General features: G+C 39.9%; 1 protein-coding gene across 7 annotated transcripts; it reads right to left on the reverse strand.

Annotated features, from left to right (window-relative positions):
* Positions 1-601: 601 nt before the first annotated feature.
* Positions 602-18863, reverse strand: ccdc187 (coiled-coil domain containing 187). 7 transcript variants are annotated; one of them, XM_005930722.3, is made up of 14 exons: positions 14202-18098; positions 13574-13638; positions 11425-11487; positions 10651-10789; positions 10375-10465; positions 9812-9844; positions 4512-4590; positions 2704-4023; positions 2084-2205; positions 1906-1977; positions 1688-1822; positions 1449-1543; positions 1270-1364; positions 602-1189 (listed from the first exon to the last, which is right to left on the reverse strand). In XM_005930722.3, the coding sequence occupies exons 1-14, from the start codon at positions 14519-14521 to the stop codon at positions 1041-1043; spliced, it is 2778 nt and encodes a 925-aa protein (XP_005930784.2). In that variant the 5' UTR covers positions 14522-18098; the 3' UTR covers positions 602-1040. The 7 variants fall into 7 exon arrangements, with proteins under 7 accessions (XP_005930784.2, XP_005930788.1, XP_005930785.2 ...); XM_005930724.2 differs by lacking the exons at positions 13574-13638; positions 14202-18098 and adding exons at positions 18105-18200; positions 18497-18863 and having other exon boundaries at positions 603-1189; XM_005930726.2 differs by lacking the exons at positions 11425-11487; positions 13574-13638; positions 14202-18098 and adding exons at positions 18105-18200; positions 18497-18863.
* Between the last annotated feature and the right edge of the window lie 2570 nt (positions 18864-21433).

Genomic DNA, 21433 nt, shown 5'->3' on the forward strand with positions numbered 1-21433 from the left:
ACTGAAGAGGGGTTGTGAATGGATCTATCAATTTGACAAGCACTCAAAACATTTCGCCAAGGCAACAAAGGGGTGGTTAAAGAAGAAGCATATTAAGGTCATGGAGTGGCCTAACAAGTCTCCAGACCTCAATCCAATCTGTGGAGGGAACTGAAGCTTCAAGTTGCAAAGCATTTTATAACTTTTATATAATGTGTTTTTTCTGGATTTTTGTTAATATTTTGTTTCACTCCATTAAAATAAAATTACCATAAAATAAAAACTGTTCATATCTTCATAAGTGAGCAAACTTACAAATTCACCATGGGTTCAAATAATTATTTTTCCCACATTATACCTAGTTTAGACATAATTTCTTTAGAGATTATTAAAGTATTCTGATTCTGATTTAGACAATGGGATGAAGTTATATACTAGGTGGCAGAACATAGAAGTCTACTTGGATGGTTTAGTGCAGGGGTGCCCAATCCCGGTCCTCGAGAGCTACCGTCCTGCAGCTTTTAGATGCATCCTTGTTCCCACACACCAAAATCAAATGAATGGCTTGTTATCAGGCCTTTGCCAAACATGATGGCATGCTGAAGAGGTAATCAAACCAGTTGATTCAGCTGTGTTGGAGTAGGGATGCATCTAAAAGCTGCAGGATAGTAGCTCTTGAGGACTGGGATTGGGCAGCCCTGGTTTAGTGTATTTGTAATGTAAATAAAGTGTAGGCACAACTTGGGGAGGACTGAGAGATCCAGCTGACAGTATACTGGTTAACTACATATAAAATACAATACAATAACAAACCCAACATTTCCCTTTAGCATTTATAAAAGCCATGATTTTAAAATGTTGTCTTTACTCACTTAATCGAGAATCTAAAAAGTCTCCTTATTCCACTGCTCTAAAAAAAAAGTGCTAGTAGGGGCAGCTGAGTGAATGCTATTCGTGTCGGTTTTAACCCTAAAATAATAAGCAATGAGAACTCTAGCTGAACTGATTAAGTGTTATAAAAGAAACGGTGTATGGCCTACAGCAGAACACAGTGTTGGAGATCACTGTTGCTTGCAGTTCTCCTTCTTCTCTTTGGATTTACTTCGTCCTGATTTGTCTGTTTGACGCTTTGTTGGCGGAATAAATGTAGGCTCCTCAAGCATTTCATTTAGACCTGACTGTGGCACAGGAAGGGGCTGAGTAGCTGGACCTACAATGGAGGAAAAGGAACTGTCAAGTTATTGTTTCAACAGTTTCAACAGTGGTTTTATTTCAGTTCAGTTCAAATACCCATTTGTCCCATTTGGAGGCTCATTGTGCCTTGCCTCCTCGCCTGGAAGGTTGGATCCAATTCCTCTGCAATGTTTCTAATCTGCTGGGCTGATCTATAAATGTAGCAGCTATAAGTCACCATATTTTTGAAATATCAGACATACAGCTTTAATTAAGAGATTTAACTTGTTAATTACGGTGTAGTGGTGGTGGGACTTGGCGGAAGGTTCTCTGGAGAGCAGTCCTCAGTCGGGGAAGGAAGGCCCTCTGAGTCAAGTCTCTCTCGTTGGACCTGAAATGAACAAAGAGGTTTCTCAGCTTGTTTAAAACCTCTGCTGGCAGAAACACCCAATAAAGACCTTTCACACATATGCATAACAGGTCTGTGTATATGTTTGTCTTTGTCTTGAATTCCTAACCACATGTTCAAACAAACCTGTCTCTCTCTTGCAGCTCGTCTGTCATGATGATTTATCATCGCCCTATGCTCACGCCAAGACTCAGGTCCTTCCAGCTCACGAGATCTACGCTTTGATTTAATTTCTTGTTTCTGCATGAATCGTGCAATTTCCTACACAAAAAAAGGCATGATCTTACTAATCAGTTGGATGTTAAATAAACGGATACTGATGACATGTCAGTTTATCATTCCACCTCATCCTGTGCCACTTGTGCTACTCTGAAGTCCCCGTCTGGATAAGGACAACGTTGAGATGGCTGAGAGTTCTGTGAGGAAACAGAAAGTAAATGTTCAGATCAACAAACCAAACTTCCGTTTTTCTGCTAACCTTCTAAACTACAGTGTTTCATGTTAAATTCTTGGATCAGTTACCCTCCCAAACAGCTTTTCCTCTTCCTCCTGTAGCTTGAGGGCCAGTTCTTCATCTTCTAAAACCTGCTGCAGCTCCCCCAGGCTCAGATTAGTTTCACTCAGCTCTGGTTGAAGTGGTGCTCCTAAAGATGAAGTTTGACAGTGTCAAATTCACAGAAAATTGAGCAACTGTGATGATGATGAGCACATGATTTGTTAAAAAAAACAAACAAAAAAAAAACATCACCCATTAATCATTCAAGTTTACTGAAAGAGTCGGGGAAAGGTTATTTACAATGACATTTGAAATGACAGCACAAGATGAAAAGATGCAAAATGAAAGCAACTCCCTGGAATTAATTATCTTACAACCCTCAAGATGAAAAAAAAAAAAGAATTAGAAGAAGGAAAAGTAGAGAATTAAAGTACAAAGCAAAGACTATTTTAGACCACTGATTTTGTAGATATGAAACAGGGAAACGTCTCACTTCATTAAGGAATCAAGACACCACTAAAGCCCAAGTCCAGATAAGGGGATGATTAAGGGAAGATGAGAGGAGCAGATGTACACAGAGAGGGACAGCACCATGCTGGAAGCTTTCCCTCTGCAGATTAGAGTTGGCTGCAGGTCTAAGTGTTACCTGCTGCTGTGCGCCTTGACCTATCCCTGGTTGAAGCCCTGCTGCTGGTGCTGAGACTTTGGCTACGTCCTGGGGCTCTTCGGCGGGGTACATTTACTCTCCTCTCCACGTCTTGCTCCTCCTCTGAGCTTAAGCTTTCTTCTGCGGTCCTGTGTAAATGCCTCCGCTCGCTTGCTGCCCTCCTGACTCTATAATTATTTACATTCCTCTCTCCCCTCTCATCATTGTTACTCCACCTTCTACTGCCTTGTCTTTCTCTTTTAGAAAGGTCTGAGTCCCTTCTCCTAATCTCATAAATCTCTCCATTATCATGATGCCTGTCTCGGTCTTCTCTGTGATCTCTCCCACTGTTCTCTCGGTATGACAATCTCTTTCTCTCCCTAATATCTCCATGGAAACTGTGCCTCGTGGAAGCAGCTCTGTGGAAGGCTCTCTGATGTGGTTGGGAGTCGCCGCAGGAGACCTCACTCCCATGAAACACCTGGCTGTCTCTGCTTTGAGGCCTTATTTGCAGTGGCGCCCCATTGCCACCAAGCTTCACAGGCACACCCCTCTCTTTGAGGACACGGGCCAGCATCTTCCACACTTGGCTGCTTGCACTCTGCTCCCTGCGAGAGCTCCTCTTATCATCTCGAAAACGGACGTGTTTGTCAGGGCTGTCCTTGTAGCTCCAGGTCTTTGCAAAGTCTCTGTTGCTGTGTGTATCCCTGTCATGCAGCCGAACAGATTCACTGTGACTGCGTCGCTTTTCTCTAAACTCGACGAACTGAGAGCCTGGATCCTGACCTCTGATATCATACTCATCTCTGTACTTCCTCTCTTTATCCTGATTCCTAGGCCTCCCTTCATTCAGATCACCATTTTCATAAAAGTCCTCGTCCCACTCTTCTCTCTCCTCCCTGAACTCGTCTGAGAATGTTCTACGAGAGTAAACTCTTCTGCAATTTCTCTCTTGTGGCTGATGTAAAGATGCCCGCTGTCGAGCAGGTGCAGTGTTGAATCTTTCATTCAGCCTCTGGGACCAAACAGAGAGCTGTTCAGAGAAAACAGTGTCCGAGTCATCTGAATTTTCACTCAAAGGCTCTCTCAATTCACTCCTAATTTGCCTAATGGAATTGGGGTGTCCTTGATTTGACCATGAAGTTGTATTTTTCTGAGCTGCTAACCCCCTTGGGGAGTTAGTCTGAGGCCCAGTTATGTCTGAGTGAGAAGTAGAGGATCGCCACCTGGTGGTGGTGCTAGGGTACTGCTCTTCCCCCTGGCAAACGCTGTTGTGTGTGTGCTGTTGTAGGGATAGCAGTGCAGGGTCACTCGTGCTGCCTTTGGTAATGCCAAACATGCAAACAAAAAAGGGTGGGTGGGTGAGTCTGTTAGTGATTATTATTAATGATGAGGTAACACAGCAATAAAATCTACAATTAGTATAAATGGATGAAATATAACTGACATATTTCCATGCATTTACGTACAAGAATGAGCCCTGCAAATGCTGAAAATGTAATTCCATGCGTTAAAGACAATATCAAAACAAACATGAGAGCAAGTTAGAACAAAAAAAAACATGAAGATATTCATGAACAAATGAGCAACTTTTTTGTTCATGGCCTTGTAGTATCTGCAGCTGCAGTAATGATCACAAGCAGAGCCAAGAATGTTTAGTAAGAAGCTAAATAATGCCAGGTTGTGTCCTATAGTATAACAAAGCCTTCTGCAAACCACTAAAAATATCCAAAAACCCCAAAACATTTTATTTAAACAATGTGAAAATTTCTAAATAACCTTCATAACTATATATAATAAAGCTTTACCTTCACTATGGCTCCCTGACCCTCTACTTCGTCTCCTGATACTCTCCTCTTCCTCTTCTTGCAACCGTTTGGCAATTTCCTGTGGAAACAAGGCCAGTGTGTACACAAATATGACTTTCAGCAGATAAAATGATCTCTTCCATCAAATAAGCACTTAATCAAAGATATTTTTCTATTTTCCAGTTTAGTTTTCAACAAGATTCACCAACAACATGTAAGGCATTTCTATAAAATAATGTGAAGAATGACAGAATCTTTTAGTGTATGACATAGTAAAAAAACCAAAAAAAAAAAAAACCAAGAGCAAATAAAAGACTAAATTATAAAACAAAAAACAAAAAACTGAGCTTCCCCGATTAAAAGAATGACACTGTAAATGGTCGGGTTACACTGATGTGGAACTATGAGTCGACATAACTGCAAGAATGAGGCTCCACATACATTGTACCCTTTTCCACCAACAGAGGGCAATATAACATAGATAAAATCAACAGCTGCAATTTGACAATGAAGGAAAATCTTATCCATGAATTAATATATCCCATATGGATGATTTTGCTTTTGTTCATAATGTAGCAGAGAGCTGTCTTGGGCTCCAGATATTCCTTCGTCGGTTTAAACCTCACACCACTCTTTAAACTCGCGCAGCTCCTTTAGATTTGCTCTCATTGGTGAGGTAACAACCAAAATGGACCAAAACCTTAGACCACATTTTTACATGAAGACAGGAATCTTTCTACATTGGACATGCAGAGTTATGTTGGGGGATCTGATACTGCTGTGAGGTGATGTGACATCTTAATAGCGGTCATTTAACTAATTCTGTTCTGGGTGGCCAGAGACACCACAGGATTTAGAACTCTGACTGAATAGAACCTGTAAGAAAAAATTAAGAAAAAGTAAACTTTTACAGCAGAAGCAGATCAATGCCACTGCTCCACTTAAAGTAACACTGTCACAGGGGATTGTCTGGTCTTACCAGAGCAGCTGTGTGTCTCTACGGTCCAGCTTCAATGTATCTGAGTGCTACTTTTTTGTGCTACCAATAAATCATCAAAATTCAACCAGTGAATTCTATGAGATTTCCCTCAGTGGGCAGCATTTACAACATAAATCATAAGCAAAAGCAAGCACAGCTGCTTTTGCCTTGCAATCAGGACATTTGTGTGAGCCACTTTGCCAGCATCAGCAGACAATCAGCAGCTTGCCATGGCAGGTTAGGCGTGCAGTGCCACAGGGATCTGGCATTTAAAAGTGCACAGCCTGATGCCTTCTGTTCCTTAATTAAAGACACGATCTACAGGGAGGCAAATATTTAATCAACACCTCTGATCTCCCCGTCATTATGGAAAGCAAGCTAACGTGTGCGCTAATAGTCCATCATTTGATCCCCACGTCAACACTCATAAAAAGAAAATACTGCAGAGCCAAAAAAGTAAACTAGGGTTTACATTTAATGTAAAGTGTAAACCACAGAGTTCAAACCCAACCCCTTTATGATGATCAAGGAATTTTATAGCCCTCTATGACCTCACACCCTCCAAACAAGGAGCTTTTGTACACAGCCTTCTCCAAAAAGGAAACTGCCATGTAGAGAAAATATTTTGCTGTAGTAGCCATGTGAAACAGACAACCAGGCCAGCTGGAGAGTTTTCATGGCTGAGTCGATGACTTTTTCCAGCACAATAGACTTCTCGTTCCTCAGTGACACCATTCATGTTATTCAAAGAATCAGATGAATTTCTTTTTGGTAAAGCAAGTTATACAAAATGCATCAAGACAGCATCATTGAGGAGGGCAGGATTTGCCTTGTGTGTGAACATTCAAACACCGTGGGAGTGGTGATTGATGAGAACCATCTGGTTGGACAACCATGTTTTGGCTGCAAGATGAATTGTTTTTGTATTTACAGCTCTGTAGAGGTTCACTTCCATACCATAAACAGGAGATAGATACATGTAAAAACAGCTATCCAAGCATTATATTTATATTGCAAACTTGGATTTGTAACCAGATGGTCATGCTCATGTTTGTTTATATTAAAACTAGATGTACAGCACTGTGTAAGCATCTTGAGCCACGGCTGATTTCTTTTATAGCTTGTGTCTAAGGAGACAAACTTCACACGAGCAATTTCAGAGGAATGTTTTTTGTTTGTTAAGCCATTTAACATTTACTTGTAAATCACTGAAGCATAAAAAAGAGACCAATGTGAAGGGAGGAATAAAGAGCTTATTTTAATTTGAATCTTTAGGCACTTTGTTACTAGCAGCCTGTCACAAAAACACATCAACTGTTGCCATTTTGTTAGCATAATAAAAAAATGTCAAAGATAACAAAGTTTGACAGCATAAAATAATATTTTTGTACTGATTACCAAGGGCACGGAGTATCTTGGGATGGTGTGCAAAGTGTCCTTAAAAAAAACACACTGAGAAAACTAAAGTGGAGACAAGAGAAGTTACACATCTGCTACTTTGATCTGAAAAGCTAAAAGACATGTCTTCAAGAAATAGGGGGAAAAAAATCCAGCAAAAACCTGACACATGACTTCGATGCATGGCCCTTCAGTTGATCTGTGTAGTGTTCACTGAGGCCACCTAGAAATGGTCTCAGTGGAAGCGTGGCTGTCAAAAAGCCATTCATAAAGAAAGGGAAAAGGCTTAAGAATGCCAAATTACACAAGAACTAGACTAAAATAAAATGAGTGGCAGGAAGTCCTATGGAGAGATAAACCAAATCTTAATATTTTGGTTCTACAGGAGATCAGGACAGAAGGATAACAGTGAGTGTCTACAGTGTCTAAAACACAGTGGATGCGCTGTCATGGTTAGAGTTTTGATGTAATTATGAATGCAGAAAATTACTGTTCGTTTTTGATCCAGCATGCAACACCATCTGGAAAGCATCTGAATGGGAATAGCTTTTTTTTTTTTTTTTTTTAAATCATGACACTGATGCCAATCACAGTGCATAAAAGCATAGCTAGATTGAAAAACAGACAATAGCGTCTCAGAACCCAGATCTCAACATTATTAAAACATTGTGGCAGAAAACGGAACAAGAGGAAGCCAACATCCAAAGAAGGGCTTTAAATGTCCTTCAATGGAGAACTATTCCTGAAGACTACTTACAGAAATTACAAGAAAGCTCGCCTAAGAGAGTTAAGGATGTGTTGAAGAAAAGGTGGTCATACCAAAAACTGACTTTTAAGCTTCTTAAAACTGCACAAAATCTGTTTTTGCCTTATACACTGCATTTCAAAAATATGCTTAAATTGCAGCATCTATTTCCCAGGAAAATGTAAAGAAATGAGGGTCGAGCCTTTTGCATAATACCGTATTTTATGAACAGATACACCTTGTACATCTTTGAGGCTATACTCAGGTCAAATAGTGATTCATCTAAATGATAATGTCATCATGCTATCGAGTTCACATCGACACGTCATAAAATGCATAATTTGTTAAACTAATAAGCACTAAAAGCAAAGTGCAGCTATGGATAATAGACATGGCACTAATTTTGCAAATATCAGTTGATAAACTAAGGAACTGAACTTGATCATAGTATTAGTTAGTTGTTAATTTCATGGCAACGCTAACGAAATGATCAGGAGATCGCTGATGTCATAGGTTTCTTTTTCCCAAGATCATAAATGTAAGTACAAAGTTTCATAGCAATACATTTCTGTTGAAATATTTGCAGTCAGAAGTAATATTCCTATACATAGAGCTAATGGGGCTAAAACATTCAAGCCATCATTCTGTAATAGAGCTTATTAGAATCTAAATGATTTATTTAGAGATTAAAATATTAAACAACAAAATTGAGAATACGACAGTGTGCAAGTTTTGCATGACTAAATGCGCACATATGAATGCATTCTGGATAAAGCGCTTGCTGGTCCATGTCTGGAGCTAAGCACCGGTGAAACTGCTTGAGCCATCATCGCTTGAACGACTGTGCTAAACAGCTGACCGTGCTTTTAAAGCCCTCTTTTGGAGCGATGGATACACCCGAGGCCCAGAGCAGCACTTTGCTGCCAGTGGGATTCATTATTTACTCAGTTAGTCCTAAGTGTGAGCAGAATGAGCCATATGATACTCCCTGTAACAGGCGCATAATTAAATGATATATAAATACATCCTAAGTGCCATAAATGCCTATGAGTCCCTGTGCTGTGTGTGAATTCACTGACTTTAAAAGGGGAATGCCAGTGGTATTAATTTACCTTTTACCATCACTAAATCCTATAAAAAAATGATTTTTCCTTACTTTTCACCTGATTTTTTTCCACATTGTTTTGTAAGTTTGTATGCATATCATACAAAAAAAGTTACAAAATATATTTGTGCTATCCCTTTTAACAAAAGAAAGAAATGCTCATACTTCCAAGGACAGACGGGAAACGAGTATCTCTCCAAGTATTAGTTTGTGCTGAAGGTAAACTTGTTCATACAGTATCCTGTTCTGCTCTGGTTACTGCCAGCAACTTGATGCCCATGGGAAAGGATTTGTTCCTCTTTCAGGAACAAATCCCTCACAATATTTTACTTTGCAAAGTTTGCTGTCAAGATTTTTTATCTTATTATCAGGGGAACCGTTCAGTTCTGAGTTAATACCATGGAGCTTTTAAATTAAAAATGACAAAAATGAGTGGCTGGTAGAGGAAAACTGATTTTCTACTTTGCACATCTTTCATTCAAGGATCACGTCTATATCTTCTAGAATAGTCTATAGTGGTTTGAACTTGACTAGACTTGACTTTAAAACTATAGATTTGCACAAGAAAGAGATACACATTAAGAAATACATTTAAAATACAAATGCATGCTCATGCTACTGTATTGTTTGACCTGTGTGCGCTGTGACATTAAAATGATGATATTATAAGGCGTTGAAGGTGCATAAATGCAAAAAAGGGTAATTTTAGCCTACTGCTGATTGATTACTAGGCAACATGAAGACACGATAGATCATGTATAATTCAGCTTTTATGTATATGAATGAGATATAATTATTTTGAAACTGAAATAACAGAAAATAGGTAAAAAAAACAGGTTCTTTTAGAACATTAGCAGGTTATGATATTATGATGACATCAGGATAAATATAACTGAAAATTTGTGGATATAAATTAGATACTACTGTCATGAAAACTATCATAAAAATGATAAAATACTTTCATAAAGTGTTATAGGGACAGTAATGCTGAAAACAGATTATTTTATCCCGTTGCTAGTTACAACATCACAATATCTGATATACATAAGAACCTTCATGGGCCTAAGATGTACCTGTGTGCCAAGTTTGGATGCTCTCCTGATCATCTAGGGAGGTGTTGGCGGTCACACACACATAAAAAATGAACATGCAGAAAGACAGAGAGAGATTTTGTATATTATAGTAAGATGAGCTTACCAGCCATGTAGTATTATAACACTAGTACACTTTCCATCAAAGTCAACTGAGCTAAAGATAAGATTTTTTAAAAATCAAATATGTTCAAAGTTACCAAACCTAACAGGTTTCTCCCTATTTGGTTAAATGCATGACAGGTCATGGTTAAGCTCCCCAGTTAACCTAGGCTATAGCGAGCATGGGTGCTAAGGTAAATAACCCATTTAAGGTTATGATAAAGTTCCAATATTTGGGTAAACCCTTTGAGATGTATGCATCATCTCATTTCAAAGGGGTCCAACCAGACTCTTCTTATCTCCATAAAGGTAGATTTATTTTTTTGAATGTTGGGTACTGTAAAAGAAGATTAAATACACATTGCTTTTTAAAAAAAATAATTTATGCACAGGTTGGTAATAAAATATGCTATGTAAGCAAAGAGATGTGAGTAAAAGCTCACCTCATCATCCAGCTCCCTCCTCTGAGCCTCCTCAGCACATCTCTGGAGTTCTTCCTGAATCACACGGGCGTACTCAAAGTCCTGCTCCTCTCTACAAAGCAGTTGCAGAAGAAAATTACTTCTCATATTTGTGATTTATGGATACAATAATCAACATAACATGCAGCAAAGTAAAAGAAGACATAAATTTGTGCAATAAATTTCCATGCAGTAGCGTAAGGGTTGCATGTAGCACAGTGTGGTTATTGCAGGAGTGTGCTTTGAGGAGTCACCTACAGTTGTCTGGAGGCCTGTCTCTGAAGGGCACTCTGCTGGGCCTGCTGCTCCTCCTCTTCATCCTGCAGCTTCTTAGCTACACGGATGTCATTCTGCACAAGCTGGTTCTTCAGAATGTTGGTGGTATAGTATTGCTCGACTGTAAGTGCAAGGCAGAGAAAAGGGGAGATAGTAAGGCAACGTGCAATGCAAGTATCAAAAGGGACCGTATTTGATCTATTACATATGAATTAATATTTACTATATTGCATTTGAACTTTAAATCTGTTTTCATTTTAAATCATTATGAATGTTTTGATTATCTGAAACATGGTTTGCTGCATGTCAGCTCTTCAGTGATGACACTTTCGAGGAATCTTAAAAATACATACCAAATTGTATGGCTTTTTTTTTTTTTTACAAAGATGTACAGAGACACCACAGCAGCAACCAAAAGGGCTTTCATGGAAATACATATGTATATGTTATGTAGTACATATACATCTGTGCGAGAGTTGCCACTTATTGAAAAGTGTTCATAAAATTTTGGTTGCGTAATTAAAATACTCGAGGGAGCTGTTGTTTTGGATTGCATTATTTGGCACACCAGTGCAATTCTAAAGTCCTTGGCAAGTCTGCAGCATAACACTGCGGTTGTGAATACTTCAGGAAAAGATGAACCCAACATACAGTGGTGGTTCACTGAGACAGAATGGAGTGCAGCTCACATAATAGAAGTTAGTAGACGCTTGCACAGTATGCAGCTGTCAAATAGCTGCTTAACTTTGTACTTACTCTCCTGCTCTTGCAGGTTGTGTGCCAGCGCTCCATCCTCCAGCACAGCAAAACACTGGCACACTGAAACAATAGACAACAGCAACATTTACAAACAGTTACAAAGTGCTCACAAATGAATGAAGGGGTGGGATACAAGTGTTTAATAAAGTGAGGAGTTCTCAGAGGCTGACGATTACTAAAACAACAGAAAACCGACAGCAGTCAGGAATGGATGTCAATGGCTCCATCGAAAAACAAAAGCTAAGCCTTTGGATGAACTGTGCTGCTTTTGGTCCAACAGTCTGTCCAAAGGGAAACAATAGGATACAAGTGCTGTGTGTTATGATGGATGTTTACACGACACAGACAAAAGCAGAAGAGTGTCCCTTTAAACTGGAAAAAGCAACCGTCCACCACTCTGGCATCACTGTTAAATACATGAAAGGATCTTATAAAATGTTTATAGCAGGGTAGCTGCATTTCAGAGAAAGATTCAAGTGCCCAAAATTAGCAGTCACAGACTTTTAGAGCAAAATAGCAGCTCCACCGTCCTGAGCGATGCTCATGTGCTACACGTGTGTGTGAGCAGCTTTTAACAGTAACAGCAGTACAACACACATAGTCATTCGCTCATTGTTAAAAGGATGCTAAGAGATGCCGAGATGCATGCTTTTCTTTCACTTATGTGCTCACTATGCCTACCAAATGAATATGCAAAGTTTAAGAGCAGCTGACTGCAAACCTTTAAGTTATTGCAGATGGTACAAATGTACAGTGTGTCGAATGAAAGCTGTAAGGCTGACATAAATCCAAAGGCTTTAACTACAAGCTTGCTGTATTCCAACTCTGTCTGGTACTCCATATCAAGCCACAAGTCTTTCATATCCTGTGATCCAATAGTCTGGCCACCTGCTGCTAGATATGGCAATAAAATATATCAGTTTCATGGCATTAGTGAACTCTCACCAGAGAATGCTGCAAACACTAGCACTTTAACATAGACTCAATAACATAAGAAATAATTATACAATTGTTATTCTAAACTATAAACATATTAAGTGCTTACAGTAGTCCTTAATGAGGCACAGTAGCTTCTTATCTGTGTTTAAAGATCTGTCAAACAAACTCGAACGTTACTCAGGAGAAAATGAACACAGACAGCAGCATTGTGGCTTAGATGTTTCTCCAACTCTTCCATTTCTCCACTCACACAGCTTACAGTGACCCCGCCAAAACCGCTTAGCTACCTAATAGATTTTCATCAGGGAACCCAGAGAGTTGCTTTTTCGTACAATGGAGGCTTCTAAATAGCAAAAGAACGACAGAGGACAGTGTCTAAGAGGAGATTTAGCTCACTGCTGAAAACCTTTCATGCTGAGCCAGAGACTGGGCCAATTAAAAACACCTGTCCTTCTGCTAATCCATCCACTGAGCCCAACACAGCGGGCTGTGTAACGGTTGTGGAGACAATGGCTCCACAAATGTTGCACACAAGCTTTCAGTTGTTTAAGATAACCTGATTAGCTTGTGAAAGCTTAAAATTTATATGCAGGCTATAACACATTTTACATTGATATTGTTGTTTGTTTGTTTTTTATTTATTATTCTTTTAGCCTTTTTTAGGATATATAGACAGATAATATTTCTAAACTTTCAGGAAAACCTAGTAGTGATATATACTGCTTGGACAATTGGGTACACCAGCATGAGCTTACATACTATCAAAGCTACTCAATTTCTGATGCTTGTAAGTTTTTAGACTGAGAGACACTTCTAATGCTCTTCCTTCTAGCCCTGTGACAGATTGGTAAAGTCTGTACCCAGGCAGCTGTGACCATAAGTTGAATAAGTGGATGGACAGATGTCCAGGAAAATTTTACCTTTAACCACAGCCTCAAAATAAACACATAACTGTCAACAAAAAATTATTAATATGAGCGGGTATAAAAAAAAAAGAAAAAAAAAGAATTTGTGCCAGGGCTGTTGTGTTAAATTGCACTGGATTGTTCAGGGGTCAGGTTGCCACTTGCTTGAGGATGCTTAATGGAGAGCAGCGTGTTATTATTAAAGGTGTATAGACAAATAAAGTACACATTTACCCAAAAAAAAAAAAAAAAAAAAAAGGTTTTAAATAAAAGGCAGACCAAGATCTCTGAAATGTACTTACTATCTGGAGATGTATTAGATGGTAATACTGATGACGACAACAAATTGGTGGCGTCGACATTCATTCTAATAGGGATATATTAGGATTACAGGACAGCAGGTGAATACAAATATAACATCAGGTGTTTGATCCATTCCAAGCTTGAAGAATGTTTCAAGACATTCATTCATATCTAACTCATACCTATCTAAATATGCATTCCTCTCGCATTTTGTTGAACTTTATCTTGACCACTAACGCCTAATCCTATAATGCTTAATACAATTTTCTTCATTTATACAAAACACAATTGTATCCAACGTTTTATAAACAATCAAAGGCTCTTCCTTGTTTGAAAATAGGACAGTAAAAAAAAAAAAAAAAAAAAAAAAACACGAACCAAATGCCTGAAACACTGCTTAAAAAAAACAAAACAACCTGCTAAGAAGAAGTCTCTGAGGAGTAGGTTTCAATCTAGAGAGGCTCAACTGTCACAGGCCATGAAAATCACCCAGACAGCACAAAGCCCCAAAGGGAGCCTCTTTACGACCCTACGAGCCTACACTGAGAATTTTACCAAAACAGACATGCATTACCACTTACACCTGTCGCTGAGCTTAAGAGACTATCCGCTAAATGGATCTCTAACCTGCCCTTATGGGTCCAGTCTGCCGGTGAGGAGGGTTTAAGTCGAAGGATTGATTTTATCCGACGGTACAAAATGACAAGTCCAAACAATTTACTCTTCGAATCCAACGAAGAAAGAAGAGCAAAGCGGAAAATGAGGGGAAAATGAAAGAAATGACAGTCTTCTCTGGCATGAGCATGGATGTGCATGTGGGTGTGTCTGCATTGTGGGCGAACTTGTTTTTCCACAGCACTGCTATAGGGGTTGGAAACAGAGACTTCACAATTGTTACTTCTAAACAGGTTTTGTGAAACAAGGTGTGAGACACTCAGAGCCACCATTCCCCCCCCCCAAAAAACATATGCTCAGTGTGACTGCAGGCAATCCAACTGTAAGCTTCTTAATGAAGGTCCTTAATGGGGTTGTGTCTGTTTTCTAAGAGGATAGTGAATCAAAGATCCAGCAGGGAAAAAAAATTAATGCTACATTTGGAAAAAACAAGGATAAGATCCACTGAGAGTGAGAAAGAGTACAAAGCAAAAACATAATGTAAAAAAAGCAAAAAAAATAAACAAAAAAAAGCCTGAGTCAGCATCACTGTATAGCACAGAACTTCCCACTAGTTTGACTTTTGTAATATCCAATTTTTAAGCAAGAACCTACCACGGCTATGACCTTAAAGCCTAGACAGTCGTATAGAAAAGTCTGTTTTCCATACATTTAAATGCATTTTTTTCAACTGCAACCTTCACTCATAATACAGAAACACATAGGTGAATGTGTTTTTATTAGCGCACTAACAGCCGATCTTCCAAAACAAAATTATGCAGATCATGTCTATGATCCAGCGCGCAGGAACAGCCGCTCAAACACTGACAGAGATATTTCACTTTCATCTTCACAGCTACTTGGATAGCAGCAGTTGCAAATGCCTGCCAAACAAAGAAACCGGCTAAAGGAGAAATGACAAGGGTTCTATTTTCAGCCAAAATCCCCCACCGACCGCCCACATGCTCTCTCCTCTCGCTCCCTTCCTCTCTGGACTGTTCTGCTCTCCTCCTCACTGCTTTTTCTGCACAAGATTCCACCACGAAGTGCCTGGCCATCCCACAGATCTTTGTGTTGTGCTATAAACGCAGCATACTGGGCCAAATAACTCCTGAACTAGACCAGTTTGTCAGGGAGAACAAAGAGAGGTGAGGGTATTGGGACTCTGGGTCAGTTGGTGAGAGTGAAATTAGGAATGAGGGGGAGGTGGGGGGGGAATTCCTCTGGGAGCTGCATTCCCTCAGCACATCAGGCTATATCAGGAGCAGGAGAGGAGGGAAAAAACAGGAACTGATAAGGGGTGCAGTGGAAACAAAGAAAGCTGACTTTGCCGGGGCTCTTAAATGGTGAGGAAAGTGAAGGTGGAAAGGGACAAGGGAAACTTTGGCTCTTAGGAAAAAGGAAGCATATGCATGCACAAAAGAACACAAAGTAAACCATCGCAGAACTAAAAAGAGAAAATGTCTGTCTGGTAAAAAAGATAATGGATAAAGAAAAAAAAATCAGTGACCAGACAGATGATTTACATACTGCAATTGCCTCATTGACAAGTTTATAGGTGCTATTACTGGCTTTGTTTGTGCACTGGCCCCTGCTCAATAAAGCATAAAAATGCTAAGCTGCACAGTGTGCCCTTTGTGTGTGGAAACAAGAGTGGAGTGCTGAATTATCTCCCTTGATAAAAAGACTCGCAGACCTACTTCTATCCCATTCATTAGCTTGGACATGCCAAAGAATGTGTCTTCACTGAGGTGACAGCTTACAAGTTCCTAACCTGTGAATGTTTCCACACTTACATGCAAGCAGATAAAAATCAATTTAGCGCTGCATCTTAATAACACCGAGACAATATTGTGGCGTTGCTTAGCTTTTTTCTTTCTGCTCATATTTAATACCCACATTGGCATGTTTAAAATATATTTATGCTTGTATCGTGGTACGCATAGTATCACCATATTCTTGCCAATACACATTCCTGCTTTCCATATATACACGCTTCTCTAACTATACTGAATATGCTAGACAATAAATTCATATTTGTTTAAAACATTTTAAATGTATTGTGCTGAATAATTTTCAATCTATAGCTTAAAATGACTCTGAAGACAAATTCAGATCGGGCTGTTGACCCAGTTCGGATCTTGAGTTTTATATTTGCTATCATATATTACTGTTACTACAAATAAGAATATGCTCAACCGACAATTTATACACTTTGTTACCAGTTTAATAGAATAGAATAGAATAAAATAGAATAGAATAGCCCTTTATTGTCGCTGTACATGCACAACAAAATTGTTGGTGCTCCGCATCAACTGTGCCGGAATAAAAATGAAATAGTGGACAGCAGAAATAAATAGCAAACAGGAGAAATATATACAAAACAAGAGAAAGGCACACATTACAGAACCAGTTGCAAAGTGCTTGGAAGTACTGCAGAGAAAATACTTGATCTGAATAGAGTAGCTAAGGCTTGTTACAGGAATATATCCTACCTCAACAACGATTATAATGCACTGATTTCATTTTTAACTATTTTGCAGAAAGCTGTTTGTAGAAGGGCTGAAATGTATTGTTGTAGACTGACAGCTACAACACAACAAAGACAAACAATGAATAAGCTCAATTTTGTCCCACCATTTATACCAAGCTAAAAAAAACAAGCACATAATTGTGAGTATTTTGCAGAGCACCTTCATCTGAGCTGAATTCCCCTTTCTTTCCCATGGATTCACATATCCCGGCTATCTCATTCTTTGCTCTTATCTGCATCCAGCATGCCAGTTCTGTCACTCATGAGATCAATCTCTGTAAAGCAATGCAACATGACCCTTTGTACACAACAACTTTGTACTCCAGCCTTATTTTACCTGGCTTTAGTCTTTCCTGTATGGTTGCTGTCCCAAACTCTATACGGGAAACCAGCTTAATAAACCTAAAGCTGGCTGGACATGTGCATGGACCCTCATCAAGTTTTTTCCAGGCTCAGCCTTTTGGGGGATTGACTGCGCACATAAAAATGACTGGTTCAAATAAAGCTTGGACAAAGAGGTTTTGTTACCTTTTATAATGCTTGCATTTGCTTGTTATTTCTGGCCGTGCAATAATTAAAAATGGTTTTGTTTTTAAGATTGGGCAAACTAACCCCTACTTAGAAAATGCTGGTTAAAAATATTTTTGTCCTGGTGATTTTCCTTTGGTGAAAGGCCAGACCAACCTGTTGCAGGGAAAAACCCTGCTCATACTTCAGTTGTTTGAACAGCGTTAATGATGCGCACGTTTCCTTTGTTAGATAGTGATTCATAAAAGACGATCAGTTCTTTTTAGATGCTTAGTCCATTTGAACAATTATTAAACTTGATTGAAATATCATCAGATCACTGTGTGTTTATTTTTTTCTCGTGACTGCATACAAAGCAATTCAATTTGACTGCAATAAATAGACTAGAGTTTTTTAGCTTTCCTAACAGACAATTCAGTACCAGCTTTATTCCTGTTACCATGCAGCACAGCACTTAAATCTGCACTGTCTGCTGCATCAGCCACAACACACAACAAGACACTTCTTATCCGATGTAGATACAGAGCACTGATTTAAGTTAGTCATAACACAAAAATGAGAGGATACAAAGTGGTCGCTCTCATTCTCTCTCAAACAGAAGGGTAAACAAGTCTGCTCTTAGCTAGAGTGTCAATAAAAACTCTTACGGGCTCCATGTCTGTAGCTCAGTAAGTGCCCATGATCTCTAACCTGCATGTATAGAGGCTAAACACGCACACACACAAAGCTTTTCTCCAGACATACAAAGAACCGCTTTTCTCTTGAACTTTCTATAGCTGCTAAAGTTGGGTCTGTGTGGGAGTGTATAAGCCTACCTTCTTGGACACGTGGAAGGTTGGATTGGTCAATCTCCAGCTCTGCCATCACTGTCCTCCCTGTGCCCTTAAAGCCTCATGGTGATACAGAAGACTCTGGCAACAGAAAGAAATTGTTTCTTAATTAACATACAGCAAAATTAAGAAGCAATGAGTTTCCACGCCAGACAACCATAGTGAACTCGAACCTCAAATAAAACATTTGGTAATAAACATACTGAACAGATATTAACCCACTAATATTCGCCCACAGAGCTGATTACTCACTAACTAGCTGAGATCAATGGCTACCAGGAGCAACGCTACTGTTGCCATTAACTAAAGGTTAGAATGTAATGTAAACATAATTTGAAGGCCACTTGCAGAACAAAGTAAAATAACAGCAGCCCTACCTGTTCCCAGCACGCAGCCGCCCACGCACACACTGCAGTGTTGTGTTTGTACACAGCCTATTCAACAAGTACCAAACATGACAGCGAAGTGTCAACTTTGGAGTCGCTCGCACTTCTCCCTCCCTCTCTCCTTTCCTGTTTCTCTGTCTGTGCTACAAACTATGCAAAATGTCACGAGCACACTTGACCGTTTCTAACGCCTCTACTTTGGGTGTGAATTTTAAGCGAAAGCGGAGGTACTTGTTCATCACAGAAACAAAGACCCGTAGACTCGTGATGGTAAGCCAGGGCGGACAAACTTAGCCCACAGTCTGTCGCTCCGGCTGCTGCTTCTTCGCAGCTCCTGTTCGGCAACAGTGTGGGCGGTTAAAAGATGCTGCCTTTACGTGCAAACCGAAACTCGGGCTCTCGTCCATCACGAGCCACGGTATCTTAATAAAAATTCAAATGTATTGCCAAATGTTTTACCAGCTCTTTCATTCCAAGAAAAGCCCGTTTTCTTCGGTGGCAGAGGCAGAGGCAGGATAAAAGGTCGGTATAGAAAATAATAATAATAATAATAATAATACTGTAAGGAAAGAAGAGCTCAATTCAGGCCAAAGGTGATTATGAATTCAGATGGGACACGTGGTAGCAGGACACTGAAGTTGGTGACACCCATCGTGTATACTATTAAAGCTCCAGTAATGCTGTCCAGGCCTAAGCATACATAGTTGTTCAGCGAGTGAATTTGTATTTTTCAACAGTCCTTGAAGGCATCTCAAATGTTCCAATTGCTCACATTTTCCAGAGCGGCATAGGCTATACTTTACTATGTATTCTTTTTATTGCTGTAGTTTGAATATAGTAGGCTGTGTTTATTGGTTTCATTGCAAAGCATGGAGATGGGAAAGAACGGAAAGACATTTGAGAGAGGGAGCTGAGGAAGGAATCTATCTGTCGAATTCAAAGCTGATAATTAATTTCACTCAACATCTGCTTCAAGAAAAAAAAAACTAGATTTGTGCAGAAATAATAGGCAGAACTAACATTTCCTGCAGTGTACAAATAATAAGCCAGACTGATAATATTGGAGAGAGACAGCTCTGACTAAGAATACGATTCCCCCCTTAGAAATACATTTAAACCCAATTTACTGGCAATGTGTAAAATGACAACTATTAAACGTAACGTTTCTAAACGTAACGATGCCCTCTGCTGGCTGCGTTTGTGCCGCTGAAATATTGGCAAGTTAGAAAGAAATCTCTGGTCTCGTAGTTGAAAAGGATGGCAATGTTTGGATTGTCATAACTTGTTGATGTGAGGCGTAGTTTTAAGATGCATGATTTTCAGGAGGTTTAGACAGTCAGATGTTTTCAGGGATAAAGGTTGGTAAATAAGGGCATATTAACCAAAAAACAAACAAGCATGGGAATCAGATCAAGAAGAAGAAGAATTCAACTTGAGAGTATCAAAGAAATAAACAGATGGAGAGAAAGAGATTGGGCCGGAGGGGGTCTCATTCAATTCAACTAGCACATGGCGTTTCCACCTGGTGGTGACCACATTTTTAGCAGGTGTTAAGCCAGCGAAAAGCATCTTTCTAGACTTTGTGTGGTGCATGAAAAGTAGTCACCCGAGGCTATTCCCATACCATGAAATAAAAGGCGTCACTTGTGTCTATTAGCCTCTTTCTCTGTATGCATCGCCAAGACTATGAATGGCCTTGTTATACCACACCTAACAATGTCCAAATATGAAATTCCTTCTTTGTGTTTTCCTGCTCAGTATTTTATTATGGAGCTGAGATGGAGAGATGGAACTTTCAGTTGTGTCTGTCAGGCTGAAGGACATCACGTCTGACACTGTGGTCAGCAGCACAGGAGCACCACAGGGAACTGTGCTGTCCCCTCTTCTCTTCACCCTGTACACCTCTGACTTCTGCTACAACTCTGAATTATGCCACATTCAGAAGTTTGCAGATGACACAGCCATCATGGGGTGTATCTGGGATGATCAGGAAGAGGAGTACAGAAGTCTGGTGAGGAACTTTGTCGCATGGAGTCCCACAAACCACCTGCAACTCAACACCTCAAAGACTAAGGAACTGATTGTGGACTTCGGGAGGTCCAGAGAAGGTCCACTGCCGGTTCAGATAGAGGGGGAGGAGGTGGAGGTGGTCAACAAGTACAAGTACCTCGTGCTGTGGGTGGACAATAAACTGGACTGGTCATGCAACACAGAGCACCTGTATAAAAAAGCCCAAAGCCGACTGTACTTCCTCAGGAGGCTGAGGTCTTTTAACATCTGCAGGAAGCTCCTGAGGATGTTTTACCAGTCGGTGGTTGCTTGAGTACTTTTCTAAGCTGTGGTGTGCTGGGGGAGCAGCACAGCAAAGAGGGACTCATCTAGGCTGGAGAAACTGATCAGGAAGGCTGGCTCTGTGGTCGGCATGAAGCTGGACACTCTGGTGACAGTGGCAGAGAAAAGGACACTAAAAAAACTGCTGGACATTATGGACAATGCTGGGCATCCTCTGCACACGGCCATAAACAACCAGAAGAGTCTGTTCAGTGACAGGTTGCTTCTCCCCAAGACAAGAACTAACAGACTTAAAAACTCCTTTGTCCCACACGCCATCAGACTGTTTAACTCCTCTCTGGAGGGGAGAGGGAGGGGAAACAGGAGGACAAAGGAGGGGGGAACAACTAAGCTGTAGTGCCTCTTCACCTCACTGTGCAATACTTGTTTGTTATGTGTGTGTGTGTGTGTGTGTGTGTGTGTGTGTGTGTGTGTGTTGTGTTTGTGTGTGTGTGTGTGTGTGTGTGTGTGTGTGTGTGTATAATATTCTGTAACTGTAACTTCTGTCGGTGCTGTGCTTTTGGAAACCGAATTTCCCAGAGGAACCCACCCGAGGGATTAATAAAGTTTTATCTTTTCTTATCTCTTATCTTATCT

This window comes from Haplochromis burtoni, unplaced genomic scaffold, assembly GCF_018398535.1.
Source record: "Haplochromis burtoni strain Fernald_Lab_line unplaced genomic scaffold, NCSU_Asbu1 Contig_134, whole genome shotgun sequence".
NCBI classification, from domain to species: Eukaryota; Metazoa; Chordata; class Actinopteri; order Cichliformes; family Cichlidae; genus Haplochromis; species Haplochromis burtoni.

Excerpts from the sequence above, each read along its gene's own strand:
- ccdc187 (XM_005930722.3), bottom strand. The coding sequence starts at position 14,521 with ATGGTGGCTCTGAGTGTCTCACACCTTGTTTCACAAAACCTGTTTAGA. Across the intron at positions 13,639-14,201 it reads GACTGGACCCATAAGGGCAG|AATGAATGTCGACGCCACCA; the intron begins GTTAGAGATCCA and ends TATCCCTATTAG. Across the intron at positions 2,206-2,703 it reads GTCAAGGCGCACAGCAGCAG|GAGCACCACTTCAACCAGAG; the intron begins GTAACACTTAGA and ends CTTCATCTTTAG.